This window comes from Calidris pugnax, unplaced genomic scaffold, assembly GCF_001431845.1.
Source record: "Calidris pugnax isolate Ruff unplaced genomic scaffold, ASM143184v1 scaffold95, whole genome shotgun sequence".
NCBI classification, from domain to species: domain Eukaryota; kingdom Metazoa; phylum Chordata; class Aves; order Charadriiformes; family Scolopacidae; genus Calidris; species Calidris pugnax.
This window is the reverse complement of record NW_015090885.1, coordinates 14,747,843-14,770,706: the sequence shown is the minus strand read 5'-3', so window position 1 is coordinate 14,770,706 and position 22,864 is coordinate 14,747,843. Positions and strand designations below refer to the sequence as shown.

The 22,864-nt window shown below is 42.4% G+C and overlaps 1 protein-coding gene across 1 annotated transcript; it reads left to right on the top strand.

The window, feature by feature from the left end:
- Window positions 1-288: 288 nt before the first annotated feature.
- On the top strand, window positions 289-21,252 carry TTF2 (transcription termination factor, RNA polymerase II). The gene is made up of 24 exons (XM_014947119.1): window positions 289-358; window positions 476-587; window positions 1,529-1,612; window positions 2,829-2,895; window positions 3,363-3,807; window positions 3,860-4,389; window positions 5,297-5,423; window positions 5,660-5,851; window positions 6,056-6,213; window positions 8,104-8,185; window positions 8,497-8,610; window positions 9,510-9,660; window positions 10,382-10,487; window positions 11,346-11,536; window positions 12,421-12,574; window positions 13,360-13,451; window positions 13,824-13,906; window positions 14,237-14,376; window positions 15,140-15,310; window positions 15,907-15,965; window positions 17,067-17,220; window positions 18,797-18,879; window positions 19,953-20,027; window positions 20,837-21,252. The coding sequence occupies exons 1-24, from the start codon at window positions 331-333 to the stop codon at window positions 20,979-20,981; spliced, it is 3,543 nt and encodes a 1,180-aa protein (XP_014802605.1). The 5' UTR covers window positions 289-330; the 3' UTR covers window positions 20,982-21,252.
- Window positions 21,253-22,864: the final 1,612 nt, after the last annotated feature.

The following is a 22,864-nucleotide window of genomic DNA, read 5'->3' as shown; positions in this document are numbered from 1 at the left end:
GGACCCTGGGTGAAAGACGGGTCTCTCCCCGGCGGATGGGCGTTCGGTACTGGCGGTCCCCGCCGTGCCCCCGGAGCAGGACCCTGTGTCAACGGGGACCGGGACCCGGCAGAGGCCACGCCCCCTGCCGCATGGCCACGCCCCCCTGGGGGGTGAGGGAGCACGACTCGCCCCGCCCGCCAATGGCAGCGGAGGAGGGCGGGAAACAGTGGATTCGCAGAGCGCGGCGCCGATTGGCTGCGCCGGCCCCCCCGCTCCGATTGGGCAGCCAGCAAACGCTGAGTGTGATTGGCTGGTTTCAAGAGCGAGGGTGGCGGTTACCGGCCGGCGATGGAGGCCGTTCCGTGCGACCGGCACGGTGAGGGGAGGCGGGGGGGGAGGAGGGACACGGCCGGAGTGTGTATGTGTATGTGTGTGTGTGTGGGGGGTGTCCCCACTCTCGCTCTGACTGGTTCCCCTCTTCTCCGCCCTGCAGGGTCCCTCTGCTTCCTGAAGACAGGCGTCCGCGATGGGCCCAACAAGGGGAAGAGCTTCTACGTGTGCGGAGCGCAGGGCCCGGCGGCCTGCGGCTTCGTCCTGCCAGCCAGGTAGGTGCAGGACCGGGGAGGGGGCGCGGGAGGGGCCTTCCCTCCCCTACTGTGCAGGTCTTTGAGGGAAACTCGGTGCTATGTCAGGGGTAGTAAACTTTTATTTTCTTAGTCACGTAATCTTTGAGAAAACTTGCTAAGTATTCAAAAATTTACCTCATGAAGTTCAAACCAGGCCAAATGCAAGGTCCTGCATGTGGGTCGGGGCAATCCCAAGCACAAATACAGGCTGGGCAGGGGATGGATTGGAAAAAAAAAAGTACCAAAAAGCCAGCCGTGTCCTGAGCTGCATCGGAAGCAGCGTGGTGATCAGGTCGAGGGAGGTGATTTTGTCCCTCTGCCCCTCCCTGGTGAGACCCCACCTGGAGTACCGAGTCCAGCTCTGGGGCTCCCAATGTCAGAAGGGCACGGGCCTGTTGGAGTGGGTCCAGAGGAAGCCCACAAAGATGATCAGAGGGCTGGAGCACCTCTCCTGTGAAGACAGGCTGAGAGAGTCGGGGCTGTTCAGCCTGGAGAAGAGAAGGCTCCAGGGAGACCTTATAGCGAGCGGCCTTCTGGTACTTAAAGGGGGCCGACAGAAAGGTGGGGAGGGACTCTCTATCAGGGTAAGTAGCGATAGCATGAGGGGTAATGGTTTTAAACTGGAAGAGGTAGATTACGTATCAGGAAGAAGCTCTTTACTGTGAGGGCAGTGAGGCACTGGAACAGGTTGCCCAGGGAAGCTGTGGATGCCCTGTCCCAGGAAATGTTCAAGGCCAGGCTGGATGGGGGTTTGAGCAACATGGTCTGGTGGAAGGTTGGAACTAGATGATCTTTAAGGTCCCTTCTAACTCTAACCGTTCTATGATTCTGTTTTGTCCCAACTAGTTGTTTTTGCTGTTTCTATCCTCTGTGCAGCTTGTCTTCTGTTTATTCTTCCTCTTTTCCTTTTCTCTTTTTAGTATTCCTGCTTCTCACTGCTTGATCCATGAGGGATGCATGGTGGAGCTGCAAGTCCTGGTTCAGCAGGACACAGATGAATACCGGTAAGTTCCTCAAAGTGGAAACACAGATTTGTTGTACAGGTTTGAACACTTGGAATTGTTTGGTGGTGGCTGACTTGCAATTTCCTTCTAGAATTGGCTCTTCCAGCCTTGAGGCCTTCACTTAGCATGTTTCAAAATGTTTGCTACTTTTTTTAGCAACTATATTCAATGGTATAAACCTAAGTGGTCAGATAATGCTTGATTTTAACAGAATTCAAAATGGCTCTGTGGTTGGGTTCATCTGAGACTCGTGATGGTTGCATCAAATTCACCAATTTTAATTCAGATGAAGTTCTTGCAGCAGTCCTGGCTGGCTGCGAGTTTAGGAAAAAAGATCACATCCAAAGGTTTTCTGTTCCTGAGGTGCTTTAAAGATGAGGTGGCTTGTGCAGTTTAACTAAAAGAATAGCTGTTTCCTTACACTTTGAAATCATAGGACACTTCTGAGACTCTGAACATAGACAATATATTTGTCTGAGTAGTTACTTTTTTTATTGCTAAAATTAAACAGCAAACAAACCCCAAAACCTAGGACTCTTTATCCAGCAAACAATGCTTTTGTAAAAATCAAGTGCAAATCAAGAGAACTTGTCTATGATGGTTTTGGTGCAAAGTACTTTTTAAAGAACGCTTATATTGTGGTTTAACGCCAGTCAGCAATTAGGACCACGCAGCTCACCCCTCTTCTTCCCCTCAAAGAGTAGGGAGAAGAAGGAGAAAAAGAGGGGGAAAGGGAAAAAAACAAACCTCATGGATTGAGATAAAGGCAGTTTAATAGAACAATAACGGAAAAGGAAAATAATAATAATGGTAAAAAATATACAGGACACAAGTCACTCTCACCGCCTGGAGGAATTGGTTGCACAGCCTGACCCGACCTGACCCGAGATCACAGATTCCCCTCTCCCCACAGCCAACCCCCGTTTATGTACTGAGCGTGAAGTCTATGGTATGGAATATTCCATTGGCCATTCCATTGGTCTGTTCTGTCTAGGCTCCTTCCCAGCTTCTGTGGGAAGCCAAAAAAGGTCCCTGACTAGTATAAACATCACTTAGCAACAACTAAAACTATATGCGTTATTGACATTCCTTTCATACCAAATCTGAAACCAGCAACCACTGGAAAGAAAATTACCTCAATCTCAGCTGAAACCAGGACAGCATTGAGTTCCTTTACCGGCTCCTGCAGTTCAAATCTTGTTTTATTCTTTGGTAGATTGTTTTACCGATGCCTTAAAAGTAAGTTGAATGGGAAGAAATGGTGTGGAAACATCCCATGGCAGGTATGAATGTTTCATTTATATTATAGTATCAGTTTATTCCAGTATGACTTTTTGTTTTGTATACTGTAATCACATCTGAGATTACACAGTGGTAGAGTTTGTATTTTCTTGCTGAAAAGTGTATCAGCCTGCTGTTCTCCAGATGAGACTTCTCTTACTCCTAAATTGTATGAAGTAATCGTTGTTCTCCAGTCTTAGAAGAAATTTACATTTGATCTCCAGCTGTCCTCTTTTCCTGAGGATGATGCTATTGGGACTTGATCCCCAGAAACCATGGGAATGGCAAACTATGTAGAAAACCAGCACTTTTGTTTTCCTTGTAAAATGTTTATCCCAATCTTGTTAAAATGCTAGGAAAGATGATTGTAGAGAATGAAGTCTTGCTTGAGATGATCAGGTTGTGTTTGTAGCTAAGCAGGCTTTAATTTGTACATTAGCACTTACTTACTCACTTGTATGTATTGCAGGATCCAAAAACTACCAAAGTGTCAAAAGCCTTAGAATCTGAGCCCAACGCAGCACCTCTTTTCAATCCCACCGGCCAAAGAAATCCATTCAAAGTGATAGACAAGAATTGTGAACCATCATCCTGGAAACAAATTAATCAAGGAAATGGAGAGGAAAGTAAAGCAAAAGGAGTAAAAGTAGAGAAAGAGGGTGTGCTGGTGTCACATAAAGAAAAGAAATCAACCTCTGATTCCTCCCTAGAGAAAGAACCTCTAGAAGGGCTGAAAACTAAAAACAAACAGTCCACAGGAAATAGGAGCGGTCCAGAACTTAAGGAAAGCACAGTGTCTGAGTCTAAACTTGGTCTTTCTGAGACTTGGAAAGGGAAAAACACCTTTTGCGAGGAAGAGAAATATGGTGGCAGTGGCAGGGAGTCCAAGGAGTCTTCTGAGCGTGTGGAGAAAGCGGAAGGAGCTTTGATCTCCCATCTGGCTCTAAGTCTTGGAAAGCAAAGTACAGCCAGATGGGAGATCAAAGCTCCTTCCGCTAAGTCTTGGAAAGCAAAGTATAAGTACCAAGCCTCCAGAGGAGGAGCAGCTCAGAGAGAAAAGCTTAAAAAGCTGTGGGGATAAAGAAACCAGGGAGAAAGTATACACTGGTCAGAAGAATGGAGGAACTAAAACAGTGTCTAAAGAAGATGTGATTTCCCCAGCAGTACCACAATTGGCATTGCAACGTGCTGACCTGAAGGGAGGAGCAGAGGCAGCACTGCTCAAGACCCAAATCGGGCCAGGACTGGGACAGCCTGCTGATGAAGTTGCTGGCAGTGACACTGATGAAGTAAGAGTTCTTTATTCCTCATCAGGTAAAAGTAAACCTGAGAAATCAGTTCAGGGTTTGCAGTCGGGAGAGATTCCTGCAGGAAAATCGGGAAGGAGTACGCAGGGGACATCTTTGCCAGGAACTGCAGCATCACATCATGTGGAAGGACACCAGGACCCTAAAGCTCTTCACAACCACCTTGTAGTCCAGCTGAAGCAGAAGAAGGTAGATTATTGCACCTATTATTCCCCCCCACTTTTTTTTTGTTTGTTTTGTTTGTGTGTTCAGGGTGACTTCCTGTACTCATGACAGGCATCAGAATACGGTATAATATGGTATCCCCTCCAAGCAGAAACTCAAAGTATTTAGATGGCTTAGGAAGAAGGGGCAAGGGAGGGAATTCAGCCTAGGCACAGGCTAGTAGTTCTAAGTCAAATATGAGACAATTACCCCTGAGCCAATACAGCCTTCTGCATTTGGGGGTGTTCAGTTTTGACCTGCTTGAGGTTGTGTCTGTCTTTTACCCAGAAAGTAATTTGCCTCAGATGGAACAGTGCACAGCCAGCTTAAGCTTTTTAAATGACGTGGCTGTTTCTGGTGGTCTCTCTTGGCCTTGTGAAGTAAGAGTGATCTAGCCATGAAAGCTCACACTAAGATGAAAAAAAACCTACCTGTCTGTTTGCTTTTTTTAAATAATTGCCAATAACTGCATTCCATAGCTTTTATTATAAAAACCCCTGTTGGCCTAGAACTCGGAACAGAACCTCAAAATAAAGTCAGAACTGTTGTTCCTGCTAGTAAGAAATGTGCAAGTAGGTTGAACATTGGGTACTTTGAGAATTGTTAAGATTGTCCAAGTCACTTGACTACCTGTTAAATCCTGTTTCATAAGAACGTGCAGGCCCTGCATCTTTCCATTTCTTCTAAAGTACACTTATGGTTAGTTTATTTGCTGCTAAAAGACTACTTAATCACACTCAATGGCACTTCAATGCTTTTGGAGATTGTAGAATGGTATCAAAATACAAATTACTATGGCATAAGTGTTTTTAAACATCCGACGTGATTGTTCTCTGTTGGCAGACAGCTTGATAAGTACACTCATGTTTTGGATTCTTTTTTTGTTTTGCAGAGTACCTTGGCTACGGTGAACATTCAGCTGCTGCCAGATAAAGGGGAACGGTTATTAAAACAAGTGCAGGATTTGGAAGCTGCACTCAGTGCTCTTAACATTTCGGCAGCAGATACTACTGAAAAAGGTAGGACTAAATTTTTTCCCTCAGAACTTTGCGAAACAGTTTGTCTTACTGTAGTTGTTAATATTGAGGAAAAAATAGCGTAAATTGATGTATGTCATGTGGTCTATATGAAGTTTGTTTAATAATGTTTTGCAAGCAGAGCGTTAAGCAAAATAAAGGCCCTTCTCTGGGCTGTAATGCAAGGCTGTGAAGTCCATTGTGCAACCTTTTCAACCTGCATTTCCTTTCTTCTTAAGGGGAGGATAGCACAAGCCCTGGCTGCCTTGAGGAATCTTTGCCTAACCCATCTGGCCGGCCAGGTGGTACAAAATTGATACCACCACTACCACTCCAGGATCCTGCGGCAAGGACCTCTTCAGGCTCACACAGTCACCCCTCTGCTGCTGCTACTTTGGGTTCCAGTGAATATTACGGCTACAGTTTTGGAAGTAAGTAGAGAAAAACTTTTTTCTTTGAAGAGAATGCTGGTGAGGACTATTTCAGAAGTAATTCTGCAACTTGTGGATATATGTGAGAGTACTAAACCTTTTTTGTTACTGTGAGCTGCATCTGTAGCCACTGAGATGAAACTCTAAGATGAAAGATCTACTTGTGAAAATTAGCTCTGTAAGCATAATGCTGTATCTTTCCAGTGAATTGTGGTGTGCAGAATCTCTATGGTGGAAGAATGACAGAAGACCGAATCAGGGCTGTACACAGTGCCATAAGCGAGGCTATTAATCATCTTCACAAATCTCTAGAATCCTGTCCAACAGAGCAGACAGTAGCTGAAGACCCCTCTGAATTGAAGGTGAGTTGGCAAGGATGAAGGATGTTGTTCTGACAAACTTAGGGCTTTCTTGTTTCCTCCATCATGAAGGGGTAGTACCCTAGAGCATCCTGTCCTTTCACACTTTGAAGTACTTTGCAGTTTTCATCTTGCTGAAAGGAGACACTCCTACTACACTCCTACACTCCTAACTACTTTTCGGCCATGAGAGTTGCTTCAGATTGCCCGTACTGATGTTCCACTCTCTTGTGGTGGTGTCTTCAGAATACTTAGCACTTGAATGTAGTAGTGCCTCGGACAAAGCAACCAACGCATAACCATTTGTACATGACTGGCAGAGCAGGGGCAGGTCTCTAGTGAGGAGTAAAGGGAGAACTTTCCTACTGTTTTCTCCCAATGCGCTATAAGAAATAGTCTTTTAAAAGCATTGCAGGTGATTAAGCTCGTGTAACCCAACGGACTCCATAATAGTCCATTGTGATCTGCCAAAGAGCAGTTCTTTATCTGCCAGGTGGTGCAGAACCCATAGTTGAGGTGATGTGGAAGACATTGGAAGGTACAGAATCACAGAATCTTCTAGGTTGGAAGGGACCTTAAAGATCATTTTATCCAACCATCAACCTAACTTTGACAAAAATAGACACCCACACAACAAACAAAAAGCAACACCATCACTAAACCATACCTCCCAGCACCTCTTTTGAACACCTCCAGGGATGGTGCCTCAACCACCTCCCTGGGCAGCCCGTTCCAGTGTCTGATAACCCTTTCCGTGAAAAAGGGTGCCTCTACAAGGTGATGCATTGGTGTATGTATGTTGTGTCACTTTCAGATCCTCTTGGGACCTTTTGATTTCTGGGGAAGGGCATTTAATGTCTCATGACAACAGTATGTAGTCCCTCTTCCTGTCTTTTTGTCCTGGTCTCATTTGGGATGGAGTTAATTTTCTTCCTGGTACCTACTACATTTTGGATTTAGTATGAGAATAATGTTGATAACACATACTGTGTTAGTTGTTGCTAAGTAATGTTTATAGTAAGTCAAGGACTTTCAGCTTCCCATAGAAGCTGAGAAGGAGGAAAGAATATATAGATAGGGGCTGGCTGGGGAGCAGGGACCCACAGTCACTGCTTGGGACAGGATGGGCATTTGCTCACTGCACAGTGAGAGCAATTTGTATTGCATCCTTTCAGCTTCCCATAGAAGCTGAGAAGGAGGAAAGAATATATAGATAGGGGCTGGCTGGGGAGCAGGGACCCACAGTCACTGCTTGGGACAGGATGGGCATTTGCTCACTGCACAGTGAGAGCAATTTGTATTGCATCGCTTTATTTTGTGTATTCTTTTACCATTATTATTTTTCTCTTCTGTTACTGTTCTTTTAAACTGTTATAATCTCAAACCACAAGTTTCTTCCTCCTTTTTCTCCCTATTCTCCCTATCCTACTGAGGCTGGGATGGGAGGAGTGAGTGAACAGCTGCGTGATCCCAGTTGCCTGCTGGGGTTAAACCACAATGCTTTTAGGAGTCTGTAGGGGTCTTAGACTTGGTGAGAAAAAGGGAAATGTTCTCAATCCCTCTCCTTGACAGTGATGGCTGTTGTAAGCAAGGTAGGCTTGGGTGGATTTTCCACCTGGATGGACCTGCCTTTGCATGCCCTCAGAGCACTGTGAGATGCTGGGTTGGTTTATGCAGAAAGCATTAGCAGGACTGATCTATGGTGCTGCTGACCTCCTGGCTGCAGGAGTTGCTTATCTTGGGTATCCCTGTCCACATGGGAAAAGAACAGGTGGGAAAATTCCTCTTACAAAGATTGTAATAGGACAGTTCAACGGGATCATTTGGTACAGGAAGCAGAAGTGTCTGAACTTTGCAAGGTGTTTCCTCAAATCCCCTCTCTCTCTCTCTCAGGTTCCACTGCTGCAGCATCAAAAACAGGCGCTGGCATGGCTGCTCTGGAGAGAGAGTCAGAGGCCCTGTGGAGGAATTCTGGGTAAGCAACAGAACATTAAAGTGGATTTTGGGGGGCAGATATGTGGCAGTAACGGTTTGGCATATAATTTACTCTAAGGCCAATAGCAGTTATTTTGTAGGCATGTTGCAGGGGCTTGTTTTTCTGTGCTGTTTGACCAATTACAGCTGTTAATCCATTACAAAACCATACTTGAGAAATGGTCATATGTGTATCTTTATTTCCAGGGTTCTCCAGCACAATTTCTGTTGCAGTGTTTTACCTCAGTGTAGATCTGAGCTAGGAGAGCTCATTTCTGCCGGTCATCGCAACTTCTGTGTGTCTTTTTCCAGCGGATGACATGGGCTTGGGGAAGACTCTAACGATGATTGCTCTCATTCTGGCCCAGAAGCAGCAGAAGACAGAGAAAAGAGAGGAGAAGTTAGAAATATGGCTAACCAAAAATGGTACAGAATTGTTTCCATCATACAGTACATACAATTATGATGCAGTGCCATTTGAAATGCCTAAATCACTATAGGTTAATGGCTTGTAAACAGTGGACTCTATCTGTGCTTATTTCCATTCTGTAGGAAAATCCTGCTGGACTTAATGTTTACTGCACTCCCTTGCAAGGTCTTTCTTTTGATCAGTGTCATTTGTTCTTCCATCAGATGTGTAGGATTTCTCAATTCATTCCTTTATCTTGTTTTGGGATTTACTATTTTTATTTATTAGATTCCTGAACCAGCATATGCTCTTTTGAAAAAAAAGTCTCATAGTTTTTTTCAAATTATGCATAGTTTTCATAGCATAAGGACTTAAAGTAGTTACTACTTGCCTTGTGACTGGTTCCCCCCCCCCACCATTACTTCTGTCTTGTCTATAGACATAAGGGATGTTAGAGTTTTCAAGAGTATTGTTCTGTAACCTGTTACTGTCCCCATCCTCATGGAATTGGTTGGACTACTTGTTCCCATCTTGCCAGTTTTACTGACTGTGTTTCTCCTGTGTGATTCAAAATGGTAACATTTCAGTCTTCTAGAACAGGAAAGAAGTATTTATTTGGTATTGTATTCTCAGGAGAGATCAAGGCTGAGCTCTAACCTTTCAGCTTATCCAAAGGAAGTGCACAGATATACAGCACAACTCTGAGTAGACAGGAGTGATGCATTAGTGTTTAAGTAGAGTTTTTTTCCACCTAGAACTAACAGTTCCCAAGAATGCATTGTAGAGATGTCTGCTTCACAAACTCTGCTCATGGCAAGAGTGAGCCCATCTTCATTGTTGCGACTTTGCAAAACTTCTGTCGTTGTTGTAGTCTAACGTGAAGACATTGAAACTTGTCTGCAATATTTTCCTGCAGATTCCACTGTTAGCCCTTCCCACAGCACTTTAATCATTTGTCCTGCATCCTTGATTCATCACTGGAAGAAAGAGATTGACAGACGTGTGGGCTATGGCAAACTGAGGGTGTATTTGTACCATGGGCCAAACAGAGAGAAACATGCAGAGGCGTAAGTGCTAAATCATAAATATGATCAAGAAGAGTAAAATGCTACTTAACAGAGGATTGTGTATGTCAGAGTTGAAATTCAGTGGCTGTAGAATGATGGAAGAACCTGAAGTATGGAAATGTGGAAGGTCCAGAGGGTCAGGCTAAATCATGTCTGCTCTAAAGGTGTATAGGTCCAGAGGGTCAGGCTAAATCATGTCTGTCTAAAGGTGGATAGCAAAACCTTTATGGCTGTACCCACACTGAGTGGTTCTGATGCAGGTTATTGCTGTTCCTGATAACATAAAGAGGTGTATGTTTTTTGTACATCTTGCTGGCAGAGATTCTCGGTGGCAGTTTCTTCCATGTTTGTGCTTTGTGGTTGGGTGGTTTTGTTTTTGTTTTTTTTTTTTCAGATGTATGTATAGATTAGAAAATTCTCTATACCACTTTAGGCTGTGCTGAGCAGTATTTCTAGGTGTTAGATTCTAAGTAGTGTTCATCTCATGTGGTGTGTGTTCTGTGCCACTGACTCTTACTGTCTTCTTGAGCCTGCTGTGTCTACTTTCAGTATCCATAAAATGAGGACAGTGTACCCCTCCTGTTTGACTGCTTTCTGTAAAAGTCTGCATTTCAGCTCATGTAGAACTGTGTTCTTAAACCTTGAACGTGCATTTTGTCTGCCTTGTAAAATGAATTCCTCATTTGTTCTTGCTCGTGATGACTGCTTTCCTTTTACACAGGCTCTCTGGATATGATGTTGTTGTCACAACCTACAGCATCCTCTCCAAGGAGGTTCCCACCAGCAAAGAGGAGGGGGAGGTCCCTGCTGAGGACTATGATGTGAGGGTGAGAAGCCATATTGTTGAGAGATGATTGTCTTAACATTTTGTTCTGAGATGTTGCAAACCATTATTGCTTCAAGGAGCACCTTATGCTACAGTGAGCAGCAAGTGGAATAATTTTTTTCCCTAAGTCCTCTGTTGAGTTTGCCCAATAAAAATGGAGTGATGAGAGAAAGTACTGTGAAGTGCAGAAAGAGAACAGGAAAAAATATTAATGAGAAATCTGTTCTATAATAATGTAGAATACACTACATTGACCATAGTTGAAATATTTTAAAAAGTAATTTTAAGAGTGCAATGATGAATCTCATACTCCTCCTTTTGAGGTGAGACTGTGAAGAAATACTAGAATCTCCCATTATTATTCTTTGCTGAAATGCCAACATCACTTTAGACTACCAGAAACCTGTTGTGATCTAGATCTCACTCTTAAAACAAGCAGGCCTTTGAATTTTCTTGAAACTTCAAGGTGGCACCTATAAAACTGTAACAAGATCCTACAGATTATACTCTAATAGAACAATTGTATGTGTTCCTTTGTCCCAGCCTAGCGAAAATTTACTGATATGAAACATCTCTTGGGAAGGAAGAAGTGATAAAGTGTTAAAAGCAAGAAAAACAGTGAAAAATTAGAAATTGTCATCAAGAACAGACAAACGTTATATTCTTTGGCTTAAACTTTTGTGGAAGCTTTGGAGAGATGTTTTTTTTTGAGATCACCTCTAACAGGCCAGTAAGAGCTCAGAATGCTGCTGACTAACATCAGGAAAATGCTTCTTGCTGGAAAAGTGTTTGCTTGTGGCTCTTTAGAGAGCTTAGCGAGGTTATTGTGCTGGATTATATAGTCTGTTTTTTCTTTCAGAGTGGGTCATCTCCCTGTTCCCCCCTGCTCAGGGTAGCTTGGGCTCGAGTTATATTGGATGAAGCTCACAATATTAAAAACCCAAAGGTTCAAACCTCTATAGCTGTGTGCAAACTGCGAGCCAGTGCCAGATGGGCTGTCACTGGGACACCAATACAGAACAACTTACTAGACATGTATTCTCTCCTGAGGTGAGCTGGCTGCATGTGAGCATGTGGACGGGGCTCCAGCTCCAGTAGTTCCTAGCTGATGTAGTGTTGAAGTTATTTCTAAGTGTGAGAGGTTTCTAAGGTATGTGGGGTAGCGAAACTAGTTATATTAACACTTCAGGCACTGAATTGCAAAACCTGTGGCTGAGGCATTGTGCAAGGCTGACATGTGTCTGCTGTTGGGTGAAGCTATTCTGCTTTCATAGAGGACAAAGGGAAAATGACTTTAGATCTCCAATGTCTCCAAGATTAATATCCATAAAATCAATTTGAATTAACAGAAATTTTGTGCTGTAATCCTTGTTCTTACCAGGGCAGCCTGGGAGGACCTTATTAAAGAGCATTGTGCTACAAGGGCATTGAAGGAAAGGGTGAAAACTTTGGTTTCTCTAAACAAATGATAAACAGGTTAAGCTTTGTGCTCCCTATTGCTGAGAAGAAAATGTTTATGAAGGGTGCTAGAGAACCACAGACACCTTACATTTGAAATGAATTTTGAATAATCAAAATTAATTTTCAATTAAGAGACACAGGAGTTTGAAATAACAAACAATACGTTTTTTGGTGAGTGTCTCTGCTTCTTTATGCTCTTGATTTGCTGGTGATGCTCGAGACATAATAAGCAAAGAGGAGGAGGTGATGGGTACAGAACCACAAAGATGCATTCACTGTGCTCATGATGGTAAAACTTCTGAGCAAACCAGTTATTGGCATCATTACACTGGAAGTCTTTTACTGCTTCTAGCGGTTGTGGCTGAATGGGAGATGGTTTGTTTTGGATAGCAAGGAATTTGGTTCTGGTCGTTCAGGAGTAACTGCAGAACTCTTCTTCCCTTGGTATTAAGTCTCCTTCCCTTGTGTTGTAGGTTTCTACGTTGCTCTCCTTTTGATGAATACAAGGTGTGGAAGTACCAAGTAGATAACAACACAAAAAAGGGAGGAGAGAGGCTGAGCCTCTTAACCAGGAGCCTCTTATTACGGAGAACTAAAGACCAGCTGGATTCAACTGGCAAACCCTTGGTAAGCACTTCACCCTCCCCAACTAGACAATCATTCCATTGCTTTCCTTGCAGCAGCCAGTCAGTTCTTCACATGCATGAGCTTGTTAATGGGTGGGGTTTCCTGTCTACTGCAGTCTGTTGAGCAAGAGGAGTTGAATGCCTGTGGGATGTTTTCATTGCTTGTCTAGGAAGCAGAAATATAAAGAAGAATGAAACCTTTCAGTTATAAATCACACGCAGAGGAGAATGTGTTAAGCAATTGCAAGTAGATGCCTGCTTGGTGGAAAGTTACTCTAGGTTTCTGAGCTAGCCTAGATCTCTGAGAATCAAAGCTGCTGCAAGTCAAATGGATCTGGTCCATGCTGGGGATTTGGCTTTCTGCATTCCTCTTTACAAACAGTCCATTATACTGAGTGTTAGATTGTTGGTGTGTCTATAAGCTGTTAAAAGATGCAGTTTTGGTGTACTGTCTGATTCTGAATGAGGAACTTATCACATTATGAAAGTAGCTTCTAAATTAATCCCTCCATGGTGGCTATGGGGAAGTCAGTGCTTGGTTGCATGTGGCTTTTGTTATCAGATTATCTGGAATAAAGATCATAATCTTGAGTGTTACTCAGGCTACTTGGAGTTCTGTGGGTATCTATATTGTGTCATAATTGCATTAATATGAATAACTTTAATGAAGAAACACCTATCTTTTAAGACTTAGAACACTGTGTTAAAACTTGGAACACTGGTGTTTGTGATGCCTTATAAGATTTTTGCATTATGTACATCTGATCCTGTGTATTTTTACTTCAGGTATCTCTGCCCCAGCGTAGCACACAGCTACATAAGTTAAAACTTTCAGCAGAGGAACAGGCTGTCTACAATGTGCTCTTTGCCAGATCCAGGTATGAATGTGGGAAAGGATAAGGTATTTTGTGTTTTTGTTTCTTACTGAAATCAGAAAGACAACTACACTTTAGACAAGAGCTTCTGGGCAAATTCCAGTTAATTTTTTCCCTGTCTGACTACCTGTCAAGTGTGTTTAAAAATATATTGCTTGTTCTGGTTATAAGTGAAACTGATGCTTTTTTTTTTTTCTCCCGTATGTTCATGGCTTGTGTGAGCTTTGTTTTCTAGAGAGTTTTTTTGGTGATCATTTTGTGACTACATCATTAATGTAATTGTCCTTATCTTAATGCTTCATCAGCTTGCTTGTTAAGCATGTGTCCCTCTTGCCTTTTCTGCTGCTGTAAATAGCTGTTGTCTTGTTTTTCCAGGTCAACACTACAATCCTACCTGAAGAGACAAGAGCAGAAAAATGAAGGCAGAGAGTATGCTGGTGGCAACCCATTTGAGAAAGGTTTGAGCACATCTTCCCCTGAAAACATTTGCAGAAGTGACTCGTTAAGTGCACAATTAAGGAGGGGGAACAGACCTGGCCACGTGGGATCAGGACTTAAAAAATTCTTTGCAAAATGTTTTGCTCCTCCCCTGATGTTACAAAGAATCCTACCATAGTATCCCAAAAGTCTGTTCTTGCTGTTGTGGCTCTGGGCAAATCTCTTAACCTCCCTGAGTCTAAAACTCCCTTCTGAAATAAAGGTCTAATTGCTCTTTTGCTGGAGGTGGCTGAGAAGTACTTGGAAATGCCTCCAAGAGCTCTTGATGTTTTGTCTTCCTTCCTTGGCAGTTGCACAAGAGGTTGCCGTCAGTCAAAAGGAATTTCTAGCAGGCTCCCAAAGTGCCTCCCAGGTCTCAAGTACAGTCCATGTCTTGTCCATGCTCTTGAGGCTCCGTCAATGCTGCTGTCATCTCTCCTTACTGAAAGTGGTAATTGCGTTGTATTGTAGTGATGTGACCTTTTTTGTGGGTTTTTTGTGGTGGTTTTTTTTTTTTTTGGTAACACCCTTGCATCTCCTAGCTAGGTGTGTACAAACTTAGCCATTTCTAGGACTCTGTGTTTTACAGCCCGAGAGGTTTTAGATGGGGAATACTTCCTACTTAAGAGTTTCCAGTGTGACCTATGTGGGCAGCTGTGACCCTGGAAACACCTTTATTTGGATTTAAAAAAAGTAAATAAAAATTTTAATGGCAAAGAAGTCTTGATCTTAACCTAGTCTTTAAAAGTGCACAAGTTCCTAAGTGTAGCCGGTTTCAAGGGCTTGTGTGTTGGAGAGCTCTACAAGTGCCTTGACTGAAGCTGCCTTGCATGAAGTAGACTAATCTTTCAGAAGTTTTTGCTGTGTCATATAATGCAGCTGTAGAGTAAGTCCAGATACTAAGGGAATAGGCAAATATTTATCTTCTAACACCTTTAATCCCACAATTCTGAAATGCTATGGGAGGGGGAATCTGAGGAGACTGAACCATGGAAAATGGCTGAGTTGACATGCTTTCCTTATGCTGCTGCTTCTTGGGGCAGAATAAAGGGCCAAAGGAACTGTTGGTCTGACACAGTAGTGTCTGTCTTCATATTGCATAGCTTCCTTCAGACCCACTGTCCTCAGCAGACATCGTGCAGACTGTGGATTAGTACTGAATTTGACTGCAGGCTTGACTGTGATCCCTTATTATATTGCTTTCTGTCCCACAGGCTCTGGACCAAGTTAACTTGAGCAGTGAAGGCCTTTCCCTCTCCATTGAGGAACAGCTTAGTGCTTTGACTCTGTCTGAGCTCCAGACTCCTGATTCCAAGTCAACAGTCTACCTCAATGGCACAGCTTTTAAAACTGATATCTTTGAAATCACCAAGGAGAGCACCAAGGTATTCTGCTTGTAGCTTTCTTACCTTCCTTGAGAAGCTTGGATTTCAGCACTTTGCCTTTTTAAATTGTTAATGAATTGTCACACTTTGGTAATTGCAGATCAGGCTAAGTTGGCAATTTAGATGAGATCAGCTGAGTAGGTTAATAGTCTCCTGAACCCCCTTCCGGGAATGCTCCAACTTATCAGAATGGCAGTAAAGCTGTGGGAATCTGACTGCTGAAAATCTGTCAGTGAAAATCTTGAACACTGGATTCACAGAAGTTTAGAAAAGCATTCATGTGAGAGCATGGTGCTTATGAAGAGCTGGAAAAAAATAGGATGGTAGAAAGAAGAGAGGTGGCCATAACCTTCCTTCTCACAGGAAGGTTGGAATCAATAAAACATGCTTGTATGATTTGATTTCTTAACCCTGTTTCCCAGGGTGGGAGTGTTCTTACTAATGACTATTGAAATATCTTGAAAGTCTGAGCACAGAAGAAATTTCAGTTGAAGAGTTATTTTGATCACTTCCTATTTTAATGAAGAATAGCCAAGCATGAGCTGGGTTATGACAGCAAACAGACTAATGTTTTTTTTCTTTTTCCTGCCCTGCAGATAGCTCACCTCTTGGCTGAACTGAAAGCTATTCAGAATCACTCGCAGCCTCAAAAAAGGTTAGTAAACATGTCCTTTTTTTTAGTCTTAGTGATTGAGGGAAGCATGTCTTTTGTCAGCAGCAGAAATGGTTTAAAACAATTGAATACAAAACTCCTGGTATGGTAAAATATTGGCAGTACTGCAGTAGTTGAAAACAGATTTTGAGCAGGACAAAAGAAGATAGTTTAAGATGTAGTTAAGTGTAAACATAAGGGAATGTGTGAGGAATTTGAGGCCCGGGAGGACTGTTCTTTTCTCCAAAAGCAGAATGGGGAATAATTTGGTTGTGCTGAGAAATATTTGTCCTCAGCTCTGCAACCCATGTCACCACCCAAAAAAAGTGGGGGGAATAAAGTAGATGTTAAAACTGAACCTATTTGAGATAAAGGAATGCATAGATTAGAGGACTTAAGTGTTGCTGAAGTCCTGCAGCTCTCACTGTGCAGGTTCTGTCTGTCTCTGCTCTGCACCAGACTGCAGTGTTACTGAGTTTTCTACTTTTTTTTTTTTGTTTTAATTAAACAATGTAGAATGCACTTACAAGTGTGGGGCTGTAAAGCAGTTAACAGCAGTGTTATGCTGGGGTGGGCTGGAAGGGGAAGTCCTGCTCTTGAGCAACTCCAGAGTCGCATTGTATATAGAAAGCTTTTTTCCAAATGTTTTTCCAAAAAGCTTTCCCACTGTAAGAATGGGAACACTAACATTACTTTTGTTCTTTACCAAAAAACTGTCAAACAAATTACTGTTTTCCAAACTGTTTAATCCAAAACGTGTGTGGGGGGGTGAGAGGCCCAGGGAAATCCAAGTTTGGTGTTGCGATTCATTTTGCAGGAAAGGTTCAGAATTGTGGTGGTAGGTGGCAATGGAAAATCCAAAAACAGAAATTAAAGTTAGAGACTTAATTTGCCTGAAGTTTATTGGGTATTAACCTTCCACAGCAGATTCTACCACTACACCTACAGGTAAATCTATTTCTGAATTGGGAAGGGACTTGGTTTCAGTTGGAGTGGGGCAGAGTGCCTGACTCATTGTCTTCTCTTGGGTGAGACACTGCGCTAACCAAACTGTTACGGTGCACACAGAACTTGTTCTAAACTCCCTTTTCTCCCTCTCTCCAGTGTTGTTGTCTCTCAGTGGACAAGTATGTTGAAAGTTGTGGCTGTGCACCTCCAGCGTCTAGGGCTGAAGTATGCAACGGTGGATGGCTCTGTCAATCCTAAAGAGAGAATGGATGTGGTAGAAGAGTTCAATACCAATCCCAAAGGGCCTCAGGTATGCAGTTAAGGCAGGGAAATGGTTAGCAGTGCTGCTATGAGCAGCTCTAAGAGCTGACTCTACTCCATTTACTGGCACCACTTCTGTTTGGACCTCTAGGTGCCAAGATCAGCAGGGAAAGAGGTAACTGTAAAAACATATTTACATCTTATAATGGGCAGGATCAGTTGCTAAAAAGCTCCTTTTGATGCTAACTTCCTGTACTGAGATCATCTGACTCCAGAGCTAGTTCAAAGGTTGTCCAAATCCTTAGTGCATTCAAAGATGTTTTTGCCACAGAGTAATGTGGAAGATGAGGGGGGCAATCAGCTCTATTCAGAACACGTTGGTTCTTCCCAGCTCATGCTTCTGCATTGGAAGATGTTTCTTTCTGTATATCACTGGCTTGCCAAGGAACCTGTCAGACTTCATTGCTGTTTTCCAACACATCTGATACTTTTTACCAGACTAATCTCATTGAGAATTGACGATCACAGTTGAATCTATGAATGAGACTAAAATTAATAAGAGCATATCTCACCCTGTAAAGATAGGAAGATTGGGGTGAGAGAAGTCATAATTTTGCATACATCCAAAATAAGGCGACTGCTTTCACTTTTGAGTTGTTGGTGGGCAGTGGTGGTGGTGTTTAAATACTGTTGAACTACAGTATGGTGGCTCTTCTTAAAAATAGTTTCTAGTCTGAAATTTTGGCCAAGGGAAGGAAGCTTGCCAGGTAAATAAAGACATCTGAACTCAAATTAATTGTTCACAGTGATTACGCTTTCATTTGGACACCAATGTTCCCATTATTGAGGCAGGACAGGCTGTCTCCTCTGAGAATGGATCTGGAATTTGGTGCCTTAGCTTGTTTTCTTTGCTGGATTTCTTGAACAAGCTGCTAAAATTGATATTTCTCCTTCTAACTTTGAACTTAAACAAAGGAATATTTATGCCAGCTATATGAATATCTGACCCCTAAAATAAAGTGTTTTATGGTGCCATACCATAAAGTTGTGTTGAAGAGATATATATATAGCAAGTGTCTCTGTCCTTAGTTGAGTTCTCTTGCTGCACAAGAAATCTTCTCTAAATTGACCACCTGGTATATCCCCATTCCTCCCCAGCTATTCATCTTTTTTTGAATAGTAGGTTATGTGGAAACAAAGTGAAAAGAAAGGCAACTTTTCAGTCCAGTTGCCTGTGTTTAAGCAATCAGAATTGCTAATTCAGAGTTGATGTTGATTGGTCCTGATGTTGGCAACAGACTGTCATCAGAGAGGCCAGTCATTTGAATGGGACACAGAGAGAGACTGAACTTCTCAGTCCTTTCTCTAGTCTATAAAAATGTATTGGGTTAATGTATATGGAATGGGAGGCTGGCCTCTCTGAGCCATAGCTTCCATATCCAGGCTTCTCTGCCTCATCAAGTAGCATATGATAAGCTTCCAAATACATAATAAATATACATATGTAATATAAATATGATAAACAGATCCTTTGGTTCAAATTAACATGTGGAATATATTAAGCGTTTTTGTATATGAAGACTTTTCTTGAAATAGGTTTCTTAACTCTCTTTTGGCCTTTGAAGGTATTGTTGATCTCGTTGCTGGCTGGAGGCATTGGCCTGAATTTAACTGGAGGAAACCACCTCTTTCTCCTGGACATGCACTGGTAAAGGGAAAGAAAAGTTCTGTCTCAGAGAATACGTGTAGGGGATGCTGCTTGCCACATGCATTGTGATGTCTGATAAAACTGGGTTAGGAGGGAAGTGTTTAGCTGAGAGTAATTAATTAATTAATGCATGATTAATTGTGGAAAAATACTTTTACTATGGCCTTATTCAAAGATGCTCTGATTTATCAATCCAGTGCTCACCACCATGAAATACAGTTCTGTAGGGGTAAAAAAAGAGAGGAGGATAAAAATAATCCAAAGAACCAAGTATGCAGTCTGTATCACAAAAGGATACTGGGGACTTGGCAGTCTCTGGCTTAATTTCTTACAGTAATGAAAATGGTGCAGTAATGCCCAGAGGGAATTTGTCTTGAAACAAATTGATTCTGCTGAGCATAGTCAGTCATTGGGCATAGCCAGTGTACCTTGGGGTTTTACAGGGCTATGAAAATAGTGTATATGAGCTCCTAATACTTATGGTGTCTCTCATCAAAGTCAGAATCACCTTTTTTTTTTTTTTTAATCTTTTAGCTAAATGTTGCTTGTGGGAACTTAGAAAGCAAACAAATGGGCTTCAGTACAAAACCAGCTGCTGAGTAGCAGCATTAAGGAGATGTTTCTACAATATGGAAGTTACACCAGCAAGTATTCTCTGTAGCTGTATGTCAAACAGAACGATTTCTTAGGAAAATATTGAGTGAAGGCCTCTTTCTATGGAGTTTGCCTTCCTGCTTTGCTGTCCTCTTTCTTTACCAGCTACTCAGCTTTCTCTGAGTACTGACTATTGGGCAGAAATAGGGGGCTACATGGAAGAGTGGTCTGATGCATACAGCTGACTTTCTGTGGAGTTGTAGCCCCCTTCTACCAAGGGTGAAGGGAAATACAGTCAGGGTGAATACTGGTGAGCAAGGTGGTAAAGCTAAGGTAACCTGAGAACGGGTTTAGTTCTACAGAGGAAGAAAAGGGGTTTCTCTGGAGGTGGGCAAATGAGGCAAGCACAGAGGCTTTGATATTTCAGTTATTCCTGAACATAAGCCCTTAAGCTGTCTTTTTTTTTTTCCACCTTGCAGGAATCCTGCTCTCGAGGACCAGGCGTGTGATCGCATTTACCGAGTGGGGCAGCAGAAGGATGTTGTCATACACAGGTCAGGATTTTCCTTAGCGGTGAATGAGGCTGTTGCTGCTTATGTACTGTCTGGCTTTAGTTGGTGAGACAAGGCCTTGGTGTGAGGCTTGTTTCTTGATTTAAAGCTAGGCACAAGGTCTGACAGCGGGATTGGGGTTTGGGAACCAAGACAGAGACTGTATGAGATGTTTCTATGTGGCACTTGCCTGCATGTTGCTTTCCTGATAGCTAGCAGTGGTTTATTGTTTTTTAACCTATGATTTAGTGGTAATGGTCCTGTTCATTCCTGAGAACAATTTGGGCACTAAACCATTTCGCTTATTGAGTGGAGAATATTCACCATGCTCTCAAAGCCCGGACCTGTCTAATATCACTAACGTAAACATAGAGCACTTATTATAAGTGGCAAAGTTGGCTTTTAGAAAAAGCATTGGAATCGTAAGTGCTAGAAGGCTAGCTTAATTATTGTAAATGCACAGCAAATTCAAATAAACTGGAATCTAAAAATGCTATTTTGTGTATGATGCTTTTAGTATACTAGGTGCCATCAGTTATCAATCACTACAGGATTTTGTCACAGAATTACTGTTGCTTCAGATGACCAAAGTTGAGGCCCGAAAGTGCATCAGACTTTTGTTGAAATGTTATAATACCTGGATATGAGAACAGCTGTTTTCTTTGCACGGGTATATTTTGTCAGTGACATAATATGCTGTTAATTTTTAAGTGAGACAAGTCTTTGGAAAGTTACTGGGGAAGTGCTGATATGACACCGACGCCTTTTCCTGGCAGTTGAGATGACGTCTCTTTGGTTTGTTTTTTTTTTAGGTTTGTCTGTGAAGGAACGGTAGAAGAAAAGATTGTACAACTCCAGACGAGGAAGAAAGTTCTCGCCCAGCAGGTGCTGTCAGGCAGAGGGGAGGCCTTCACTAAGCTCACTCTGGCTGATCTCAAAACTCTTTTTGGCATTTAATTAGCATTTACATAATGGAAAGTGATTTTATACCTACAAGTAATGGTGCTGACTTCAACAAAGCACTGATGTTTTAAGTTCTTTTTTTAATTTGAACAAATAACTAAATTTTTATAACTGTTCCAGGAACAGAAGTTATCAACTTCAGAAGTTATCAATTTGGTTTAATACTAAAATTAGGATTGTGTATCCAAGAGTTAATAAAGTTACAAATTAAGCTATTGTTTCAAAACACTTTTGAGTAAATATTAAAAACAAGTATTTGCTTGTTTCTTTGTTTCCTACATTGTGCTTTTTAGTCAGAAAACTTTCTTTCCTCTTCAGGACAGGAGAAGCACAGGCATAAGTGCAATGAACAAGAGAGATGAGCGTGAGGTAGGAAAGTTCAGAGGCTGAGTGGTGAGGTTGGGTGGGCATGAAGGAACCAAAAAGAAAAAAAATTTTTGAGCATGATGGTATAAGAATATATGAACTCTAGAATGTATAAGTAACAAGATTAAGGAAGGACTTAGGGGAATAGTTCATTTTCTCTTCTGTTCCTTAGGAGGAATATTTATTCAAGCAGGGAAGTTGATTTCTGTTATCTTCATATGAAACAGAACCTGAATTCCTGATTCATTGATTGGTTTGTTTGGTGGGTTTGTTTTTTTCTTCTGAGTATTAAAATAGTTTAAGGTTTCCTTGGTGCAAATCTTTTAGCAAGTCCTTTATTACTGGTTTGTATTGTCTCTCCTCTCAGAAGTGGTATGAGTGAGGTTTCTAGAAAAGTACTTTTTCACTAGTAGTGAATCTTCCCTGTTGCCATCCACGCAAGTGAAGCTGCAGGGTTATTCCAATTTATTGCACAGATACAGGAGTTAGGGGGCACAAAAATAGTAATTTGTATTTTTTTTGTGTGCATATGTCCATAAATTCAACCATGGTGAGCAGCTCAGAACCAAGGAAGGCTGTGCAACTTGGACGATGTAACCACAATCTCAGTTTGGGGTAGGTAGCAACGCAAGTGAGTAGTGGTTTTCTGGAAAACCTATCAGAACGTCTGTTCTCTTCCACAAAACAGGAAGTGGTGGACTATTTTGGCTTGGATGTTTACATGAGCACAACTCGAGTTATAGTTTCTTCTCTGGAGGTCCCATACGCTCTGGTCTGAGCTCCTCTCCCTTTCCTTGGAGCTACTGTTGGCCTAGCAGGCTTCCTTCTTCCAGATGGTATAAATTGGCATTTTGTACACCTTACTACTTCATTTGGTGTGTCTTTCCCTGGCTGAACGTGAGTGCAGTGGCAGTGCAGGGCAGCCTTAGGTGTATCAGGTATCACCATGGGGATTAATTGTGGAGATTAGGAGAGGGTTCTTTACTGTGAGGGTGGTGGAGCACTGGAACAGGTTGCCCAGGGAGGTGGTTGAGGCCCCTTCCCTGGAGATATTCAAGGAGAGGCTCGACGAGGCCCTGGGCAACCTGGTCTAGTTGGGGGTGTCCCTGCTGACTACGGGGAGGGGGGACTAGATGACTTTTGGAGGTCCCTTCCAGCCTGGACAATTCTATGATTCTATAATTGCTCTTCCTCTTTGTATGAAGCTCTATCTAGGAAAGGGTTTTGGATTGTCTTTGGAAAACCCAATAACCCAAATAACCCATGGGCTATGAAGTTCGGAGAAATGCTGAAGGTCTAGCATGTACCTCTAGACATCATCGTCTGAAATGGCAAATTAATGCAGGTGAGAGAAGTGAATGAAGAATATGTGGCTTTGGTATTCAAAGTCGAATTTGTAAAGGAATTGCAAAAATGTGTCTCAAAATACTGCTAAATAGCACTAGTCTGCCTGTAACCAGGTATTTGCATCTCTCTGCCACACAAAAATATTAGAGTCGTGGTTTTTTACA

Coding starts and splice junctions, on each gene's coding strand:
- TTF2 (XM_014947119.1), top strand. CDS start 331: ATGGAGGCCGTTCCGTGCGACCGGCACG. Junction 5,424..5,659: donor AGCAGATACTACTGAAAAAG/GTAGGACTAAAT, acceptor TTTCTTCTTAAG/GGGAGGATAGCACAAGCCCT. Junction 6,214..8,103: donor AAGACCCCTCTGAATTGAAG/GTGAGTTGGCAA, acceptor TCTCTCTCTCAG/GTTCCACTGCTGCAGCATCA.